Source organism: Rhamphochromis sp. 'chilingali', assembly GCF_963969265.1.
Source record: "Rhamphochromis sp. 'chilingali' genome assembly, chromosome: 10".
NCBI lineage: Eukaryota > Metazoa > Chordata > Actinopteri > Cichliformes > Cichlidae > Rhamphochromis > Rhamphochromis sp. 'chilingali'.
Genome location: NC_137937.1, coordinates 19082948 through 19105123, shown reverse-complemented (window position 1 = coordinate 19105123; position 22176 = coordinate 19082948). Strand labels below are relative to the sequence as shown.

General features: G+C 43.3%; 2 protein-coding genes across 3 annotated transcripts in view; both read right to left on the bottom strand.

Annotated features, from left to right (window-relative positions):
• Positions 1–232: 232 nt before the first annotated feature.
• On the bottom strand, positions 233–3996 carry LOC308404792 (uncharacterized protein). The gene is made up of 6 exons (XM_080895013.1): positions 1988–3996; positions 1499–1641; positions 1143–1207; positions 919–1053; positions 668–766; positions 233–577 (listed from the first exon to the last, which is right to left on the bottom strand). Exons 1-6 carry the CDS (start codon positions 2090–2092, stop codon positions 522–524), a joined length of 603 nt encoding a protein of 200 aa, XP_080751139.1. The 5' UTR covers positions 2093–3996; the 3' UTR covers positions 233–521.
• A 296-nt stretch (positions 3997–4292) lies between these two features.
• The window catches only part of LOC308404791 (single-stranded DNA-binding protein 2), a 60727-nt gene continuing 42843 nt past the window's right edge, over positions 4293–22176 (bottom strand). The window contains exons 2-14 of one of the 2 annotated variants that reach the window (XM_080895012.1): positions 11084–11173; positions 9642–9701; positions 9469–9535; positions 8501–8571; positions 8321–8388; positions 7832–7880; positions 7717–7752; positions 7571–7625; positions 7395–7465; positions 7233–7311; positions 7051–7079; positions 6865–6963; positions 4293–6250 (exon numbers count right to left, since the gene is read on the bottom strand). In XM_080895012.1, the coding sequence (XP_080751138.1) occupies positions 6221–6250; positions 6865–6963; positions 7051–7079; positions 7233–7311; positions 7395–7465; positions 7571–7625; positions 7717–7752; positions 7832–7880; positions 8321–8388; positions 8501–8571; positions 9469–9535; positions 9642–9701; positions 11084–11119 (750 nt within the window). In that variant the 5' untranslated portion in view covers positions 11120–11173 and the 3' untranslated portion in view covers positions 4293–6220. The remainder of the gene's footprint in view (positions 6251–6864; positions 6964–7050; positions 7080–7232; positions 7312–7394; positions 7466–7570; positions 7626–7716; positions 7753–7831; positions 7881–8320; positions 8389–8500; positions 8572–9468; positions 9536–9641; positions 9702–11083; positions 11174–22176) is intronic. The other variant, XM_080895011.1, reaches the window with a different exon arrangement.

Here is a 22176-nt window from a genome sequence, read left to right as displayed (position 1 = left end):
TCACGTACTGTAAAATCCACACACCAATTTAAAACTCCACAGACAGTGCAAAACTGTCAGGATGGGACATAAAGGCCAATGATGGAAAAATATAGGAAGGGAGGGGCTTTGAAGGAAAAAAGCCCAAGTTTTAGTTATAAATTCGCAGGAAAGACTTGCCAAAGTTTGACCAATAGACCGGATTTACACGAAACAGAAGAAAGCAAACACAGTTTCTTTCTGTAAATCTTTATGTGAATACAAGACAAATCAGAAATCACAGTTTACTGCATCTTCTAGTAAATGTAAAATCAGTCTATTGCACCTATTCATACACAAACAAAAAAAACCCAGCCAGAGTTAACACTGTTACAAACTCCTTGTCCTGGACTGAACCCACCGCAAGATGAAAGAGCGCTTTCTCCACATCTGTCAGCACATCTGTGATACACATCTGAATACACACTTCAAACACTTGAGTAATTTCAGGTTACAGGATAGATCTGAGAGATCGAGTGAAAGGAGCTTAAATGTGTTTTTCTCTATTGTTCTTCCCGTCTTGCATCTGTTACAGCTTCACTTTCATATGGACACAGATCTGAAACAAAGGAAGGAAATCAAACTGATGAGTCACTGTTTACATTAGATGTACTGCTTACTGTTTGCGTGGATGGTGAACGCATCTCACCTGTAGTGTTTGCAAAGTATAAATCTAGTGTGAAGTTGAGGCACTCAGCCTGTTTCTTGAGGACTTCGAGATGAGAGGCCTCCAGTGTCCCAGTCTTTGCTGGAGGTAGGGGATGGCAGTGTTAACATTATTTTCAACAGAGTGGCAAAAACAATAAAAAAAAAAAAAAAAACAGTTTGAAACTAATTATTAACATTACAGAGTCCTAAAAGTTGGACACATATGGACACAGACAGGCAAATGCAACTCACTGAAGATCCTGAAGCCTCTGCTTTTTGTGGTTTCGCCGCCGACCTCTGACACCAAGTGGTCTGTCCAAAGCATGCAGTCGGGGCAAGTGGCCAGATGCTTGCCAATATGCTCATGAGTGGTGGAGTTATAGTAATCTGTAAGATACAAATTAGATGGTTGCCATGTTGTTTTACATCACAGTGACTATTTGATAATGTGAGTATAACAACATGTGATCTCTTACACGTGTCTGTGGAAGAGTTTCCTAAGAAGGTGGCATTGACACTTCCATGATAACATTTTCCATCCCTGTTAAGGAGCAGGAAAAAAATATAAGCACATGAAAAAACAAAGAAAAAAGTCAAGAGGTCAAATTACGTAACTCATTTGATGCCTCAAAGCAGGGGTGTCAAACTCATCTCATTACAAAACTGTAAACCTTGTTAAAAGCCCCAAATTTATGCCCTCCTTCTCATCTTCCTAAATTGTCCACTGGACTGGATTTGAGCCTTTGCTAGGCCGATTCTGGCCCACGGGCCTTATGTTTAACACCCCTGCCTTGAAGGTAGTACAAATCATTTAGAAAATATTGACAATTACGCTTTGTGTCCGAAGCGACTGAGCATGTCTTCACTGTCAGGTATGGGAGTCTGTTCGACCCAGAAGCTGTGCAGAGTTTTAAGCTCTTTTAATTGCTCTTTGCTGTCTGATGTTCCAGCGTAAAATATCCATTTTCCCCAAAGCTAGAGAAAGAAAAAAGAAAAAGTAAATTCAACTTTCAAAGAGATTCACAGCAGGTTCTAAAGAACCAGCATTTCTATTGAAAACAGAAAGGAGTTTACCATCTTTACCACATGCATAAACATGATCATCACTTGTTTCTGTGATCATATATAATAATAAGTTTATACATGCAAAATCACCAGTGGGACCTTTTTAACCATCCAAGGTCAAGTCTGTTTTGTTTTTTTGTTGTTTTTTTTTGCTAGAGCTAGGAGCATCAGCGATGATGATTCAGCCCTCAGGGATTTAAAACAATTTAAACTCAGATCTGCTTCATGGTGAATGTCTCTGCTGAGGACACTGTACCTTGCTATGATCCTCCACAGGCTTAATGAGTTCTTCGCAGCCTGGATCAGACGCACCAGAGAGCGAGAAGAGAGCCAGCAAAGCCAGGGAACAATGAAGGAACATGACGACAAGTCAAATGACAGGCAGCTGTATACTACTGCAAGACCACAACAGCTGGACTCTTATAGGGAAGGTGCAGCGGGGAAGTTATATAAGACAGGAGGTGGTCTTTAATGGGATTGTGCAATATTGGTACAGATAAGGATAAAGCTTTAATTTTTTTTTATCTGTGGTGTGCGTGCGTTTGCAGAATAACAAAATGGAAAACAGCAAACAACATGAATGTGCTGCATTCCTGCAAAAGCTTCTCACAGACATGTGAAACAGATATTCTCTTTATCCGTCAAGTATGAAGTGAGCAGCAGCAAAAGTATTTGACAGATTTGGGTAGGGTGGCACAGAAATAAACTATTTCACAATCACCATCTGTTGCAGCCTGGAATTGCCAGTTATTGCAGAACACTGGAAACTTACTGGAATTTCCAGGGTAGCGTCAGCCAAAACACAGAAAGTACAAATAAAGCAGATTCCTGAAAAACAAAAGCAAGCATAGCGTGTCCTTTTGTAGATTTCAGTTAATATAGGAGACAAGAAAAACCCTTTTCCAACATTATTTAACCCAACTGCAGTATTAATGAAATTAGTTTGTTGACTTGTCTTTAGCAGACCTACTGCTGAATGTCGCAGGTTCATTAGTGAATAGCTTTATGAGTCTCATCAGCTTTGTCTTTACCAAAGCTCCCAGTCATCACCTGGATGACCTACAGAGACATACTTTAGACCAGGTAGTAACACAGAGTGCGACAGTCAAACGCTTAACTACCTGTCTCACATTGAACTCCCTGCAAGATAAAAAAAAAAAAGAGCACCAACACATCAGCGATACAGAGTTCCCTCATATCAAAGAAAGCACATCTGAATACAAATGTGACTCATGGAGCCAGTTGATGTCTCTGGTTAGACTTGAGCGATACAGCAGGTGATAACAGTGTTTTATTGCTTTTTCCCTTTACATCTCCGGCACTTTCCTTCTCATTGGGACACAGATCTGAAACAGAGGATGGAAATCAAACTAATGAGTCTCAGAACAAACACGGCTTAAAGTCAAGTTTATGAACGTCAATATAGAGATAAATATTCTTAGATTGGGGGGAGGTATGGTGAATTTAAGAGACATGATTAGAAACCAGAGGACACTTAACTAGATATTGCAAAAATGACGCAACCCGATTTGCTGAGAATCGGGTCGTCACACCGAATGTGAAAATTGATAAAATATTTTATATTAACTACAGTTTTTATGTATTATCTGCAAACTTTACGGTGATAAACTGGGCCTTGGGGGACACGAATAGGTTGGCGAAGCTTTTGACCTTAACCATCATTGTTAGTGCCCAAGATCAAAGTTGACCTTGACTGAAAAAAAACCAACAAACCCCAAAACATATTGAGTAATACAGCATATGAAAGGCATAGAGCAGGGGTCTCAAACTGCAGTCCTAGAGGGCCGGTGTCCTGAGGTGGCAATTCAGCCATTTGATTCATGTTACAGCTGCTCATGACATGGTGAAATAAAAGTACTTTTAGAAGTACATTTTTCCAAACACTTACATTTACTTAAATTTACTTGAGTAGGGTCAGGAGTTTTCTCCTCAGCCTGCAGTCAAGTTCTATACTCTTCCTAATGACCTACTAATTTATTCAGGTGTGTTGCAACAGGGACACATGGAAAGGTTTCAGGACACCAGCCCTCGAGGACTGGAGTTTGAGCCCTTGGCATAGAGAGAGCTGTACAACACACTCTTTTTTTTTTTTTTTTTCAATACGATGGCCTACGACTTTACAGTGACATCATAACAGGCTGATATCAGCATGATGTAATAAAAACAACATAAGCCATAACAACTTTGATGTTATTACTGTTATAACTAGAGTAACAACATCGAGTTTTAGCATAGCCTCTAGCATAGCCCTTGCTCTTCTGGGGGACTTGCTGTTGTTACTATTATTATTAAAATATGTAGCTATACATGTAAAGCTATCCATCTATCTACCTGTCTATCAAATTTTAAGTACAAAATCCATCCCCAAATGATTGTTTGATAGAAGTTATACAACAGGTTTGGTAAATTTAAGTACAGCTTTAACAAACACAATTGTGATCATATTCATATAATTTCATCAGCAGATACTTTCAAATGCACTCCAAAGTCTGTTCAAAATGAAAAGAGATGACACTTTAAGGTTAGAGAAGCTTTATATCAGCATAGTCAAAACCCATGAAACTTCTCTGTGTATTTACAAAAACATAATACAAGAATAAAAAAGAGAAAATGAACACGTCACAAATGGAGTCCCACATACTGTCACAAAAACAGAAAGAAAAAAAATGATCCAATTTACAAATTGATCTTTATGTACTCCCACTTATGGCTTCAATCTAACACAAAACAAAATAAAACATCTCAGGTCAGCTGTGATGGTGCGCCATCAGTCCATCGTTCCCTTTGCAATAATAATTCTCTCTAGCATTATCTTTAAATAATAATAATAATAATATCAAATACACATACAAGACAGAGGAGCTACATTTGTGAGCTGTACACTTTGCAGTAAGGGAAGGGAAAGGAGAATGTTTGCAGGAATATTCACCCTTTGTACATGATAATAATTCATCTTGGGCAGTGAAAAAGGTTTCAAAGATTATTTAAAAACGAGCTTGTTTTATTTTTCTGTACCAACCAATTGTTCATCATACTAAAAATCACAGTTTTTCCGGATGACAGTTAAGTATGAGTGACCAAAGCTTGCAGTTTATCATCCATACTGCTTACCTCTTATTACTTCTCTTTCTCATTTGAACATTTTTATGTCTAGGATATGGGAGCATGTTTTGTCACCAAGTAAAACAAACAAACAAACAAACAAACTAATGATTTCCTTCATTTCTGTCAAAAACATTTGTTTCGGCCCCACAAAAGCACATAATGGGAAAAACCCACAGGATGAATTGTAGTAAGAGTTCAGGTGAAATAAAAACTTTCAGTCTGTACAGTACTACTGAGTACTACGGATTACTACGGAGTACTAACTTTTGTGCAAACATTCCTCAGCCTTATGCTGACTTCAGTTTAATTACAATTAGCATAGTGACTGATCTTATGTGACTTAAAGTCAGACTATGGAAGTTTTTAAAGACGAATTAGCTCGTTTTCCCTCAGACTAATTGAAAGATGAATCCGTAACTACTAGAATGCATGAATGCTTAGTTCAATACATTCAGGACTTTTGCTTTATCTGTCTTGCTTGGTCTGGTATGACCATTAGCTTTTAGTTGCTAAATGTTAGCTAATGCAATGACCTATCTACAATGCCACTTTGCCGACTTTTGTGTTTAGACATTTCCCATTTCCACCTGTTGCATGTTGGCTGCTGTTAAAGCAGGTTCATAGTCTCACTTTAAGCCTTGAGCGAGTTTTTTTCTTAATGAACATTCGCCTTCAAATTAAATATGAAAACAAATATTGTCAAGTGGGATGAGAAAACCATTGATAGTATAAAACTTTAAATGCAATGTATGCGGTCTTTAGACATTTACATACTCTATAAAGACTTCTCAAATATCGGCCCAAGGATTGCGATGTCTCTCCACTTCTCTTCTGGTACTGCAAACAGACTAATTAGAAAAAAGAAGACTTGATGACAGCCATTTAGATCAATCAAACAGTGACTTTATATATTTAAACTCACTGGAATTTTAAGTTTAGGCTACTGGTATTTTGTTTTTGGGTGCCGAGCTTTGTGATCTGATGCAAAGGCAGGAAAATCTGTCTGTGACCGGACTGTTTGCACTCTCATACACACCGTATGCAAATTTACAGTTCTCCTCTGGGTCAATTTTGTTCCTTTGTACAGTCTCATTGGAGCAGAGGAAGAGCAGATGAAGGTAGCAGAGTCACCACTTAGAACTGGAGAAAAACAGGAGCGTAGAAACATGGACAGAAACCATGGAAGGGTGGGACTTCGGTCAGGGGGGGTAGTAGTAGTAAGATGGCACCTGGGGCTACTGTCCGATTGGGCAGGTGGTGGAGGAAGAGTCACTGGCCTAGATGGCATCATATCATGTCTCACTGCTTTTTGGTGAGCCACACCAGGTTATTGAGCGACAGACCAAACCTGCTTCCAGAGCCCTCACACACTCATCGTCATGTTTGGAGAATACTGCAGAAAAAAGTTAAGCAGAAACATAAAAACGCAACTGTTTATGTGTTTAAGAGAGGAAAGCACATCTCTAGCCATCAGTCTTAATTATGCAACAGTCACACGAAGCATATTAGTGGTTGGAGACCAAAATTGCTAGGACCATATGCGCCAAATGGGACTTTGTTGCCTTTGAAATGATTGCTTTGAAGACAGGGATCAGGTCTGTGAGCACTCACAGTCAGCTGCGAAGCCTCTTTGTTTCACCAGCAAGAATTAGCATCACATTTAAAATCACGGCTGCATCATGGGAACTAAGCTAACTAGCCAGAGATAATGCTGGTGAAAATACACTATGTCCAGTTTAAACAAAGAAAAAGAAGATGGCAATGGCCATAAAGTCGAGGCTTCAGAACAGTAGTCAGCAAACCAGTGGTGGTGTTATCTTTTATATACAGTCTATATATCTTGCAGAGACTAGTAAGACTGATATTATCCGCATGGTAAAAAGTACAGCAAGTAGTATCTTAGCTTAGCATAAAAAATGGGCACGTTTAAGGCAAAGTATTACAGGGAACTCTCAGCAGCAAACACCTCCAGTAATCCCATATATTAAGAAACTAATTTTCACTCACACTTTCGCTCTGAAAAGGGTTGAGGAAGTTTCCTCCCATCTCTCCATCCTCCCGAGGCGTCCCAGGCTGATTACTCATACTTAGGTTACCAGGAGAGTTCTGTTCAAAGACAAATAAAACATATATCACAGTATCTGCTACAAAAATCAGAAGTGTAGTTCAGAGTAGGTGAAAAACTTCTCATACCTTGGGGAGACTGTCCATATCGCCCGACCCTGAAGGAGGGAACACAAATATGAAAATAATGCACATCACCACGATCAAATGAATACTAATTTTTCATGACAAATCAGGGACAAACATAACCAGAGGTTTTTTAGTTTGTTTGTTTTACCCCTGCCGGACACAGAAGCTTCTTGTTTTTGTACCTAAAGAGCCATTCATGTGATGTGGCTCCATCCCGGCCATTCCCCCTAATGGACCATCACTGCCTCCACCCATAGGAAACTTCGGAGAACACACATAGGGCAAGTTAACAGCAGTATTCCTGTTTGACTTGTAACACTAACACAGACCCAATTGCCACTCACATTTGGCCGGCTTCCACCTGGAGGGACTGTGTTTATCATAGTGTACATGTTATCTCCAGAGTTAGTTGAATCTGACACAACACAAAAAGGAAAACGGAAACAGTAAGAAAATTAAAGGTCAGTAGCATGTTTATATATCTACATACACATATACAACTGATACACACAGAGCTTACCTGCTGGACTTGGCATTATTGGTGTTCCAGGTGGCCCTCCTCCCCCCGGAGGTCCCTGAAAAGAGAGTTTTGTTTTCATGACATTCATGCATGATCCTGTGAATTAAAGCCTATTTAGCTAGTTTAAGAGTTTCAAACATACATACCGCATAGCTTCCTGGTGACGCAGAAGAGTATGGGGTCTACAAAGACAAAGAAGTAAACCACTCAAGTCATGAAATGAAAATGAAACTTCTTCAGTATTTTTGTTGCAGGACTTACAGAATTGGAGTTGGGAGGATTTGGCCAGGGTCTACCACCACCAGGTCCCCTAGAAAACACCCATACACTTGAGTTTTTTGCATTTGGCAGGGTCTTTGTTTCCAATTTATTTGGGAAGAGCTGGCAATAACAAGCTCCCCAGATGCCAGAAAAAAAGTAAATGGAAGAAGAAGAAGAAGAAAAAACTAAAGAAGACTAAATAGAGGGAAAGGTTAAGGTTGTGGTTTCATGTTCAGAGCCAAAAGTTAAAAACATGTGGTAAAGCTGTAGGCAAAAGACAGTTAAAGGAAACGGCTGACTATAACAACTCTACTGAGTGATTAAAGATAGCTGACATTTGGAGAAAAATGTGCTGAGTAAGCTTACATTTTTAAAATAGATACACAGACAAGTGTATTTTACTCTTTTATAAGCTCATGTGCTCAGATAGGCCTTATGCTACTCTGTCTATATGTGCGTGTGTTATGGTGTTATTCATATACCACTCACATGCTCATACCAGGCATCCCAGGACCAACCAGAGCATTCAGTGGTGGCCTCATCCCACCTCCATAGTTCTGGGAAAAAACAGAAACCAGAATTCCATTTGGACACGACTACATGAGAGTAACTATCAGAAACAAAACTTACAGCAAGTAGTCCTCAAAGAAAAATCATCTTGACCCAAACCTGGGGTCCTAGTGGGACCATGCCCCTGGGTGGAGTCATCCTCTGCATTGGTCCTCCCATATTTGGATGTCCTGAAGTGTAGGATTTACCAGAATGAGAAAAGGTTCTCTTCAAACATGCATTTTTGTGTTTAACACCTTTTTGTGGCCACTTTGGTAACTCAAACCACAGACGAGGATGCATTTTTAAGGCGACGAGACTTAGATGGCACAAATGCTAAAATTTACAGCTGCTTCAGTGACACCGTTTTCTTGGTCTGATGTTGGTTCGACAGCGGCTGAACACCATCTTCACCCATGCATAATTTAAGTGTTGTCTGGAGCAGTGAGTAGTTTGCGTAAATGGGAGTATGCTTGATTCATAAGAATACCGAACATGCTGGTTTTAATATTAATGATAATAGTATATCAGGGAGAGGCTAACCATGAGTTCATCTTGGTAACAAGCAGCTTTCAACTGGGTTTCACGGTTATCTGAACACTATTAAAAACTCATAAACGTGCCATTCTTCCAGTGCAATGAATAAGGGCGACTGTTTCTTTATATACCGTCTTTGATCAGATATAACAACGCTTTCAATTTTCAGTGTGTTATGTGATTTCTAGAGGGACTCTCCAGAGAATGTATTGTCATAAAACCTTTGTTTCACAATCCCCTCGGGAACCCATTCTGACTTTGGTGATTCCCTTCTCCCAATTATAGTGTCATAATGGGGTTTATTTATTTTGTAATGAAATATCTTGACAGCTACTACGGTAAAATTTGGCTCAGGAATCCATGATCTATAGGTGGAGAGTCCTCTTTTAGTCGTGTTAATACATAAGGGTGCATGTTTTAAGGGCAAAACCTCAATCAGGCTATGATCGCACAGTAAATATTATTTCAAAAGACAAAATCCTGCCTGCCTGCATTATTGTTAAATAAAGTAATTATTGACTATATGTGTGTGTTTCAGTGTGGGCATGCACCTTGCTGTCTTGTGGGATCCATTCCACTTGGTAACATAGGCTGGCTCCCTGGAACTCCTCCAAGACCCTACAGAAAGAAGAGGATCCATCTCCAATGTTATAATCACTGTGATGTTGCTCATTTATACAATTCAGTTACGTCTGCTGCCTGCAGGGGTCAGTCTGGCTCTTACCTGATTCGGTAATCTGAGGGGCGGTCTTGGTCCTCCGGGGTATCGAGGTGACATAAATGGCTAAAAATTAGGCAAATAAAATATTACATGCAGACAAATAAATGGACTGACCACATGTGTAACAAAGATTTAGAGGGTGGCACAGTGGGAACTTCATACGCTCTTCAAAGCAGGGAACCAACCAGAGCTGCTTTTATGTTTTCACTTGAATTCAGGGCTCATTTTCCTTTAACCATACAGCAAACGGAGGAAGCTGACCGCATTTTCACTGGAGTGAATTTATGAGGGGGAGAAAAAAAATGACAGGAAAAAGAAGGATGATAATGATGTCAGTGCGTGTGTTAACTCTGTGGAATTTGGCAGCCTGTATGAGGAGCTCTTTTGCAGCTGTGAGTGGGCTTTCACTTGTCCTCACCACAGACAGTAGCAATGCTGTTGCTATGTCTGCTGAACTGATGCCACCCCGGACAGAAGAGCCACTCTGCAGTGGTGGAGGAGCAATGCAGAAATCTGCCACTAGAGCGCAATGGTCCTCTTAATTTAATCAGAGCCTTCACTTAAATTGCCGTCTTAGTTGTGCTTAAATCAACTGGATGAAGCTACAGCATTTTAGGTTTCTTTAGTGATGGCGTTACTATTTTTTTTACTATTAATTAAAAAATGTAAACAACTAATCATTATCAGCAAATGACGTAACAGAATTTGAATGAATAAAACGAAGCATCATTTGTGACTGACTTTGGAAATAATGTGCAATTTATCACAAAAAAAAAAAGATAGTGCAGATATTCCGTTATATTTCATACACAAAAAACCAGACAGAAGAGCTGGCAATCAGGTAATTATTATATTTCTTTAACTAAGGTCCTGACAAGACCTTGCCTTCAAAGAGCGACTGATCTTCAGAAGCAGACGGAAAAAGCCGTTCGGACTCACATGTGAGTTTATGAAAGCGGAACTAAGAAATGCCCGGGAAGACTATTGATCTTTGCGTCTAATCCGAGCGCCTGAATTTGACTGATAATGACGTTTAATCGATGTACAACTGGCAGAGGCCTTCACAGATGATCTGGGGCAATGCTGCATGTGTGCGTTTTTGTGTGCCAGAAATTTATCTCTCCTGTCAGATTAGTTGTGTTTGAGATTGTACACATATTCAAAGGTAACGTACGTGAATATACATACAGTTGTTGTTATCTGAGAGTGAGTTCTTGCTCTTAGGGGATTCATTGGATTTCTAGTTAGGATGTTTGCAATGCGCTCTTTCAATTTAAAATGCCTGGAGATGGCTTGTTGCTGTGATTTGGAGCAGTTTCAATACAATGCAATTGAAATGAAGTGAGACTGAATCTGCCAAATATGGGGAAGCTTAAATTTGAGCTGATATTACATCCTCTGGAGTGACAGAAACATGGCCGTTCAGCTCTGCGTTGCATGCATACCTGAAAGAATCCCGGTGGGACTGGCCCTACTGGCATGCCCTCTCCTGGGGGAAGGTTACCGAGGACTGGGCTCGGTGCTGCTGCGGCACTCTGAAAGAGACAAATGGCGAAAAAGGGAGACTTCAACTCAGATCTCAGACTTGTCAGAAACAACAAACTCAACACCTCTTTCACCTGTTTCATCAGCTACTCTCCATTTTTCTGCAGAATAAGCAAACAGATATAATAGTTTGGATAATTTCTGTCTTCCTCAAAGCAGGAATTTACTTATCCATGTTGCAAAGATAACACATCCAACACCAAATACCAGATAAGCCTGCTACCACTTATATAAAAGTCATAGTCTGCACTGCGAGGGTCTTTCCCCATCTCTCTCCCTCAGTGGGATATTTCCTGTTTCTGCAGATGCCCTGCCATGCCGGCCCAGGTTTATTTTTATTCAATGCGTTTTTGTTGTGCTTGTCCCAGACGGGTGGCGCTGGATCATTTCAGCACTGCCTCTGTCTGCTTCCTGTCGCATTGTACAACCAAGTTACCACCCAGCACCGGCCTCTTCTTCCTAATCCTCTTTAGGAATACAGAGCAGACAACGCACAGTGTGGGAGAGTGTACGTACATCCATATATTGTACACAATAACGTGTGAACAGTGGGCTCATGAAGCCGGAGTGGCTGCATCTGTGTCAGTATCTGCCCACTCTCTGTTCTATTTTTCTGATCTTCCTTTTCACTTTCTCTCCCCCTCTGAAGGCACTGGAGGGGTGTAAAGAGATCCAGCGAAATTCACCCAACAGTCTCTGAAGTTTCCGCCAGCTGACTTTTTAGGTCAGACAGGAACAAGGTTTAATCAGAGCTGAGATAAAAGCAGACTGACGACACCCCTGTATCCTCCTCTGCTCCACCCCGCCACCCTCTCTGTTCCTTCGCTCTCATATCTCTCGATCGTTAATGTTGAGCAATGTCGAACAGGATGCCGTGCAGTTTTTAGATTCTATATTCTGCTGTAAACATAGGCTGTATTTGTCTCAGCAGATGAACGTACAGATGGACACAGATGGATATTTGCAGCTCCATGGTTCAGTAGCGGGAGGCTGGATTTGGTGTGTGTGTCTGTTTCTGTGTATACAAAATCATGCACTGCATCAAGTGTGTTTTGTTTTTTGGGATTTTTTCTCCCCTTTTATTCCCTCTCCCTCCTCGCACCCTGGATTACCCAGAATGCCTTTCCACCCTGGCAGCCTGGAGGTCTGCTGAGTTTGCCTTCGTGCACCGAGAGAGGGAGGGAAAGAGGAGAAAAGAGGACAAAGCAGAGATTATGAGTGTGTGTGTGCATGTGGCAGTGAGTGTGTGAGCGCACTTAATGTTTGTGGCGGAAAAAGAAGAACGGGAGGAGGGAGGAGGAGGGGATCTACCTGACCTGCTGACAAAGCAGCATTTTCCCCAAACACCCAAACACGGCAACGAGGAGAAATAAAAGCAAAAACAACAAGCCTCAAAAAGCAGGACCAGCTCTCATACATGGAAAACTACAGCAACGCTAAAAGCTCTGGTACTGCTGCCGACGGTTAAGTGCCTTTTGATTACGACAAATCAGGTTGAGTCAAATGACATTAAAATCTGAATGAATCACAGGTTTAACAAAGCCTCTTTAAAAGAAGTGATTTTTTCCCCCCATGTTTGTCTCCATACGTTGATCTCTAGAAGAGTCACGTGGGTTAAACAGTGTAAAACTGGGATTTGGAAACAGGCGTATTTGCTTTGCCAGTTGTGGCAAGCAGCTTCATGGCCCATTCTCTCATTTTCACAATGACAAATGAAGCAAATGAGAACAAAAACAAAAACGCTGAGTTGATTCTAAATATTGAAAATGCAGTTTTTAGATTTTTAGGTGAAGGAGTTGAAAACCGCCCAAAATAAACCAACCAGAGAGACAGCAAAAACTTTGAGTGGCCGAACCAACAGTGTGGTAACTTCTTAAACAGAATGAATGCGCTGCTCAGCTCAGCAACACCAAAAGACCTGCAAGACCACAGAAGACAACTGCAGTGGATGATTGCAGAATTCTTTCCTCTGTTATAAAAACCCTTCACAACATTTAACCATTTTAACCTCTGCTACAGTAACACATTCAAGGACGTGGGCATATACCCAAGCTCCCTAAAAAGCCATTCGCTGATCCAGAATGCTGCAGCCAGAGTACTGACAGGAACTAGGCACGGAGAGCATATTTCTCTTCACTGGCTCGCTGTTAAATTCAGAACTGAATTAAAAATCCTTCTCCTCACATACTAAATCTTGAATAATCAGGCCCCGATCTTAGCTATAAGACTGCTGGTTTACTTTTAGTTCCTAGATTTGAGAAAGTAGAACTGTTGGTTACACTCAAGAACAAGGAGGTCAGACTGGACTTTGCCAGGAAACATCTAAAAGAGCCGGGAAGAAACAGCTAACGGTAGAGCTGATGTTATGGCATTAGGATATATGGCTGCCAGTGGGACTGCTATAACAGTAGCAGCAGGATAACCTGTGAAGTGTGCAGGCCTGTACTCGCTGCTCAGATTCAGCCAAATGCTGCAAAACCGATCAGACAGTGCTTCACAATGGACAGATAATGACCCACACAAACCAAATCCAAAAGCAAACCAAGAGTTTCTCGAGCAAAGAAACGGGACAGTCTTCAGTGGACACGCCACTCACCTGATCATTATTTCCAGTTACTAAATACAAAACTGGAGGCTGAATCACGTGTGTCCTTCCCTCCTCTGAAAACAGAATCTATAAAATCTGTTCAGTTAAACTGACGGCAAAGCTTAAAGATCTGCAGAATCATAACACCTGGTGTCGCTGTATAATAGTAATGTGGTGCCATTACCTCGTGTTAGCCACAGCGATGCTGTGATCCACACAGCAAACTCCTCGTTGTCAGTTCTGTTTAAATACCGATTCACAAGCGAGCTCAACATATTCCAGCACTTAACCTTAGCAACCACAAAAGATCCACAGATTGTTACACAGTTAATGAATCCATCATTAACACCTCTCACACATCAGTGTTTACACTTTTCTGACAAGGCCAAGTGAGAGGAACACTGAGATAATGAGGTAATGCCTGTACACATTAACACCGTACAGTAGTGTACACTATTGTGTGAATGTAGCTGCCAGCAGTGGTGCAGTGTAACGCTTCTGCATACACTTCTCACTGAACTTAAATGCAACCGAACACTGACGCTAATTTCCACTGCACTTCATTTGATGGACTTCATTGCCCATTCAATTTGCGAACAAGCTGTAAGGCCAATTATAACGCTCAAAAATTCTCAGCCCTTAAATGAAAATTAACCTGTCTGAAACTGGATTTGGGGGAACGACAACAATTTTTCTTGGCGGGTAAATCATTGCTTTTGCTGCCAATGTCCATGCAGCATTTTATAGTTTCATTGTTTGCTACATTTCCAGTTAAAAACATGAAGGGAAAACACTGCTTGACCGCGCACCACCGTTTGTTCAGCTGTGACACCTGTACAGCTGAAACATGCTCCATGAACAATGGCGTGAAACAGAAACACTGTGTAATGACAAAACTGCTTGATTATTATTTTTCTGTATAATATATATATATTTTAATAAACAACAAAAACTAGTATTAGACAACACCTGTACCTGCCTTTAAGACAGCAAAACATAAGCCAAATGTGTTGGACTCTACCTTTTTCTTCAGTATAAATACTGAACTTAAATACAGTAAATGTACAAAAATAAAAAAAATGAGAGTAAATTTTTAAATTTTAAGGGGTCTTTTTACAATGCTGGGTCACAACAATCTGACCTGAGCTATTCTGTTACTCCAAAAGTCTTTGCCTTTTTTGCTGTATTGATCATGTGTTAGAGAGCATTGTTTTAATGAATGCACAATGGCGGGGAAAAGGTATTGCATGCATGTATGTAACATCGACCTGAACCATGATACCACAATGACTAAAACGCTCAGCGTTTGAGTTTTCCTTTAATTTGTCACACCCATCTGTAGATATACAGATAACCAGAATGTCAGTGAGCTCATTCGGCTCACTATCCATCACAGTTTACAGGTTATTGTCTGTGAAACGACAAATGTTACCTTGACCTTGAGCGCAGTTTGCGTGAAGACTCACTACACTAGGAGGAGTAGGCTAGCAGATGGATTCCTCGCCACGCCATAAGATAGTCGATCCTTCGGCCGGATGAGCTGATTAAAGTGTATAACAAATGAACTTATCTTCAAGAAGAGTAAGGTTCAGTCCACTTTAAGCAATTTCCCTCACTTCTTTTCTTAAAACTATCTTCGTTCTTACACTCGTATCTTTTCCGATACTCCATCATTTTCTAGAGCGATCCAGAAAGACCTGATTGAAGCGTAACAAGACAATCAACTCTTCCGTCTGCCCATTCGGGAACCCCCATTACATTACAGCTTTTCATTTAATGAAGCGCTGTGTTTGTTGTGTTCTCCCCACATTGCGGTTATTTGCACGCTAAACGAAGTGTTTGTGATGAAACCCGAGGCAGTGGAACAGCCCCCGAATGTCCTCAGATGAACACCTGCATCTCCTGGCAAACTCATTTGTTTCATAAATTATTCAAAACACCACCCTCCAGGAGGGGAATTACAGTATACCAGACATACACAACAAGGCATACAATAACACAAACTACAATTGCCATTTATGAAGTTTAAAAAAAAGGTCCAAAAAAGAGGCTAAAATAAGGTCAGCTTCTATTTCAAACTGTGAAGACTGGTAAATATAACAGCGTCTTTCCTGTGTGAAAGAAAAAAAGGCAGTAAATGTATCATATGTCACAACAAACAAGGGGGAAAAAAAAAATCACCCGAATTCGAGGTTTACTCACTGAAGTATTAGATGTATTAGATCTACCACGTCCACTCTGTTATCAAAAAGCTTCCCATATTATGGAAATATGTATAATTTCTCCATCAGAAATGGCGCTTTCTCTCCCGAAGCATCTCCTGCTTTATGCCTGAAAACGACCCAAACATGTAATTTGCTAAACTTTTCTATAAAAAGCACAAAAATGCATCGAAAGAACTCCGTAGTCATTCATATGTAGGGCAATTACGCCGCAGCTCAACACTTTACAACTTAATCAGACTTCCTCCATACTACATTCACAGTACACTAATCCCATCACACTAAAGGGCTCACAAATACTTAACAAGATAACTTGCAAACTCTTTCATCCCTCCATGTTTACAGATTAATGCGTGTGTGTGTTTGTGTGTGATGCATGTATACTTAGCTTGGGGGTGTGTGTGAGTGTGTGTGCATGTGAAGGTGAGGAGTCATTTTCATTCAATACTGCAGAGACTGAGAGACACTCAGAGATGCGTGAGTGGAATCTCAAAAGGCTGTCTGTGTCTACCTTCCCTCTCTGTCTCTATCGCTGTGTAAACCTGAAGCGGTCCCTCCACCTCTCTGTCTCACGCAGCCTCACACATCAGCTCTGTCTGATTTTTATTTATTTATTTATGTATTAATTTACCACCCCATTACAAGAAGTTTAATAAATATGTATCCCACATAAAATGTCCTGCTGTAGTAAAACTGACCTGACAATCTGTTTACAACATGCAGCATAGGTGAGTTCATCTGTGTTTACTGTCACTTAAGTATCAAATAATTGAAAATGATATTACTACCTTATCGTGGTGGAGGGGTTTGTGTGTCCCAGGGATCCCAGGGGCTATGTTGTCTGGGGGCTTTTGCCCCCTGGTAGGGTCTCCCATGGCAAATTGGCCCTGGGTGAGGGACCAGACAAAGAGCGATTCATAAGACCCTTATGAAAAGGACACCGAGGGAACAGTTTACCCTGCCCGGGATAGGGTTACCGGGGCCCAGCCCTGGAGCCAGGCCTGGGGAGGGTGCCCGAGGGCGAGCGTCTGGTGGCCGGGCCTTAGTCCATGGGGTCCGGCCGGGCACAGCCCGAAGAGGAGACATGGGCCCATCCTCCCGCAGGCCCACCACCCGCAGGAGGCGCCATAGGGGTCGGGTGCATTGTGTGCCGGGTGGCGGCCAGGAGCGGAGGCCCTGGCGGACTGACCCCCGGCTGCCAAGACTGGCAATAGGGACATGGAATGTCACCTCTCTGGTGGGGAAGGAGCCTGAGTTAGTGCGTGAGGTTGAGAGGTACCGGCTAGATATAGTCGGGCTCACCTCTACACATGGCTTGGGCTCTGGAACCAGTCTCCTGGAGAGGGGCTGGACTCTGTCTCAGTCTGGAGTTGCCCCTGGTGAGAGGCGGCGGGCTGGGGTGGGTATCCTAATATCCCCTCGGCTTGCTGCCGGTACGTTGGGGTTTTTCCCGGTGGACGAGAGGGTTTGTTCCCTGCGCCTTAGGGTCGGGGAACGGGTCCTGACTGTCATCTGCGCTTATGCGCCGAGTGGCAGTTCAGAGTACCCAGCCTTCTTAGAGTCCCTGGGGGGGTGCTGGAGGGTGCTCCACCTGGAGACTCTGTTGTCCTGCTGGGAGACTTCAATGCTCACGTGGGTAACAACAGCGAGACCTGGAGGGGCGTGATTGGGAGGAACGGCCTCCCTGATCTGAACCCGAGCGGTGCTCTGTTATTGGACTTCTGTGCTAACCACAGTTTGGCCATAACGAACACCCTGTTCGAACATAAGAGTGTCCATAAGTGCACGTGGCACCAGGATGCTCTAGGCCGTAGGTCGATGATCGATTTTGTAATCGTATCAGCAGACCTGCGACCATATGTTCTGGACACTCGGGTAAAGAGAGGGGCTGAGCTGTCAACTGATCACCACCTGGTGGTGAGTTGGATCAGGTGGCGGGGGAGGACGCTGGACAGACCTGGTGCACCTAAACGCGTAGTGAGGGTGTGCTGGGAACGTCTAGCAGAGGCCCCAGTCCGCGAGATCTTCAACGCACACCTCCGGCAGAGCTTCAACAGCATTCCGAGGGAGACTGGGGACATTGAGTCCGAATGGACCATGTTCAGCGTCTCCATTGCCGAAGCTGCTGCATTGAGCTGCGGCCGCAAGGTGGTGGGTGCCTGCCGTGGTGGTAATCCCCGAACCAAATGGTGGACACCAGAGGTGAAGGGAGCCACCAGGCTGAAGAAGGAGTCCTATCGGGCTTGGTTAGCCTGTGGGACTCCGGAGGCAGCCGACAGGTATCGACAGGCCAAGCGGAATGCGGCTCGGGCAGTGGCTGAAGCAAAAACTCGGGTGTGGGAGGAGTTCGGAGAGGCCATGGAAAAAGACTTTCGGACTGCCTCGAAGAGATTCTGGCAAACCGTCAGACGTCTCAGGAGGGGAAAGGGGTGCTCTACCTGCACTGTGTATAGTGCTGGCGGAGCGCTGCTGACGTCGACTGAGAAAATTGTCAGGCGGTGGAAGGAATACTTCGAGGACCTCCTTAATCCCACTGACACGTCTTCCGAGGAGGAAGCAGAGTCTGGGGATGAGGGGAATGACCCGCCAATTTCTGGGGCCGAGGTCACTGAGGCAGTTAAACAACTCCTTGGTGGCAGAGCCCCTGATGTTGATGAGGTCCGCCCCGAGTTCCTGAAGGCTCTGGACGTTGTAGGGCTGTCCTGGTTGACACGCCTCTGCAATGTTGCGTGGAGATCAGGGGCAGTACCTGTGGACTGGCAGACCGGGGTGGTGGTCCCCATCTTTAAGAAAGGGGACCGGAGGGTGTGTTCCAACTACAGGGGGATCACACTCCTCAGCCTCCCTGGGAAAGTCTATGCCAGGGTGCTGGAAAGGAGAGTTCGTCCGTTAGTCGAACCTCGGATACAGGAGGAACAATGCGGTTTTCGTCCTGGTCGCGGAACACTGGACCAGCTCTTTATCCTCTCCAGGATACTTGAGGGTGCATGGGAGTTTGCCCAACCAGTCTACATGTGTTTTGTGGACTTGGAGAAGGCATTCGACCGTGTCCCTCGGGGTGTCCTGTGGGAGGTGTTGCGGGAATATGGGGTGTCTGGCCCATTGCTACGGGCCATTCGATCCCTATACAACCGTAGCAAGAGCTTGGTTCGCATTGCCGGCAATAAGTCGGACTCGTTCCCGGTGGGTGATGGGCTTCGCCAGGGCTGCCCTTTGTCTCCGGTTCTGTTCATAATTTTTATGGACAGGATTTCTAGGCGCAGCCAAGTGGCGGAGGGCTTTCGCTTTGGTGGCCTCAGAATCTCATCTCTGATTTTTGCAGATGATGTGGTTCTGTTGGCTTCATCGGGTGAAGGCCTCCAGCTCGCACTGGAACGGTTCGCAGCCGAGTGTGAAGCAGCGGGAATGAGGATCAGCACCTCCAAATCTGAGGCCATGGTTCTCAGCCGGAAAAGGGTGGAGTGCCCACTCCGGGTCGGGGATGAGTTCCTGCCCCAAGTGGAGGAGTTCAAGTATCTCGGGGTCTTGTTCGCGAGTGATGGGAGAAGGGAGCCGGAGATCGACAGACGGATCGGGGCTGCAGCTGCAGTAATGCGGACGCTGCACCGGTCCGTCGTGGTGAAGAGGGAGCTGAGTGTAAAAGCGAAGCTCTCAATTTACCGGTCGATCTACGTCCCTACCCTCACCTATGGCCACGAGCTGTGGGTAGTGACCGAAAGAACGAGATCGCGGATACAAGCGGCAGAAATGAGCTTCCTCCGAAGGGTGGCTGGCCTCTCCCTTAGAGATAGGGTGAGAAGTTCGGCCATCCGGGAGGGGCTCAGAGTCGAGCAGCTGCTGCTCCACATCGAAAGGAGCCAGCTGAGGTGGTTCGGGCATCTGACAAGGATGCCCCCTGGGCGCCTCCTGGGTGAGGTGTTCCAGGCATGTCCCACCGGGAGGAGGCCCCCGGGGCAGACCCAGGACACGCTGGAGAGATTATATCTCTCGGCTGGCCTGGGAACGCCTTGGTATTCCCCCGGACAAGCTGGAGGAGGTGGCTGGGGAGAGGGAGGTCTGGGCCTCTTTGCTTAGGCTGCTGCCCCCGCAACCCGGCCCCGGACAAAGCGGATGAAGATGGATGGATGGATGGATTACTTTACAGTAACTGCAATACTCCAGTAGTCCAGTATTCAGGCCCAGCAGCAGGAAGTCACTCCTTTTTTCAAGCCTTTATTATTTGGTTTGTTCACCTTTATATTTGATGATAGAATCTTCCGTCAGATATTCAAATTTCTACAGAGATTTTGTGCCAAGCTTCAATTCTACAACCTGCTCCTGGACAGATGGGTTATGTTGCCTGTCTTCCTCTTTAACCCTATAAAGGCTGCATATCTGCTACATCCAGTATTTTTCTGCAGTTTATTGCTTACAACTGTATTTTCCTTGCGGGGGGGGGGGGGGGGGGGGGGGGGGTACACCGATTAGGGTGACCGACCTTCTTTTGCACTTGTTGACTTGTAAAAGCCTATATGACATTTTTTATTTCACTTCAGAGAAGGCATCGTTTAAATATGTTAAAGTTTTCTTTAAACACACAGTATTATTAAAGTTCTTCATGACAGTGTCCTCTTTTTTTGGAAATCAAAGTATGGTCACCATAGCGCTGATGAAATGGAGGTCACAAAAACTCATGTATCAAATATGACACACCAGGTGTTACAGGGTTAAGATACCCCAGATTTGCTCTGTTGGACTAAGGTGAGGTAACGTTTTTAACATACTCCTCTGGCTCTGATTAGTTCCGCTGTGGCTCGTTCTATACCTCCTGATTAATGCTGCAAATGCACTTCCACTGATTTGTAGCTGGTCTTAGAATTTCCTGGATCACTTTCCAAGTTTGAAAAGCCTCACAGTCAGCCTTTCTTTTATTTTCAGACACCTTAAAACAGACAGACTCCAAAATTCACAAAGTTTCCTGTTCACAGGTCATATTAAAACCACATTCATGCAGTTATGCCTAATCCGAAATCACAGGTGTGTTTAAATTTGTTGATTCCTTCTTTTAGCCTGTTTTCAACATTGCATTTTGATTGTATCACATTTGTCTGCTTAAGAGAGTAAATACTCAACTTCTGACCTTAGAAACAATAAAATTATTATTAATCTGACATTTAAGTCACACACAGGTGCACCCTCTTCAGACTAACACAGCAATATTGAATGTGTATGCAGTTTTAAATAACAGTATTTATATCTGTATAATATTATAGACCTGGGTAAAGTGCCTCAGATGCGATAAGGTGAAAGCACTGTTGGCTTTGGTTGTTTAATGGAACAACAGGATTTATTATGAAATACTCAGAGCAGACCACTACTAAGTTATCCTATAAATTCTCACTACCACTAACTAATACTACTTCCCACCTAGCGAGAGTCCACCTCCCTACAGACACAGAATTAACCATTTCATAACACAAAGAAGAGCAGATAACTTGAACTAATAAGTGAAATTATTTGCTTCAGTTAACCTGTGAACGATGGCCAGTGACAGAGGTTGACATATTTTCATTTATGAATTACAGTAGCAGCTGGGGAAAAATGGCAGAAGGAAAAATCTCTGAGACTGCGAGAAAATGTTCAAGTAAAAGCTCGAGGGGCAGGTTCACGAATTCTTCACTGAGCACAGTGGCTGTCTTGGAGAGCCTTTAGGTGAAAGGCTGCAGCGGGCTGTGCATAACAGTTAACACTGAGTCTCAAGGCCACATCAGGATCTACGAATGACACGCTACACAGGAAGGAAATGTGTTCCCCCTCCCTCCCCCTCGTTTCTACTCACTCCATCCTATCAAATGCCATTAGTCCACTTCCTGAACAAGGAGGGAGGGTGTGGAAAGAAGAGATGCTTCCATTCTGCATGATTCCCTCTTTGCACACACACACACACACACACACACACACACACACACACACACACACACACACACACACACACACACACACACACACAAAAACAAGAAAAACACACATTCATATATACACAATATCACAGTGTGAATATGTGTATCCACAGAATAAAACTTTGGAGTATCTGTATCTGTAAATGTCATATGAGAGAGGCAAAACGAAGCGCAGAGATGAGAATGGGTGTGCTCTCCTTTTAATCATCTATTATTCACATCTCCCATAGCAAGACAGATCAACA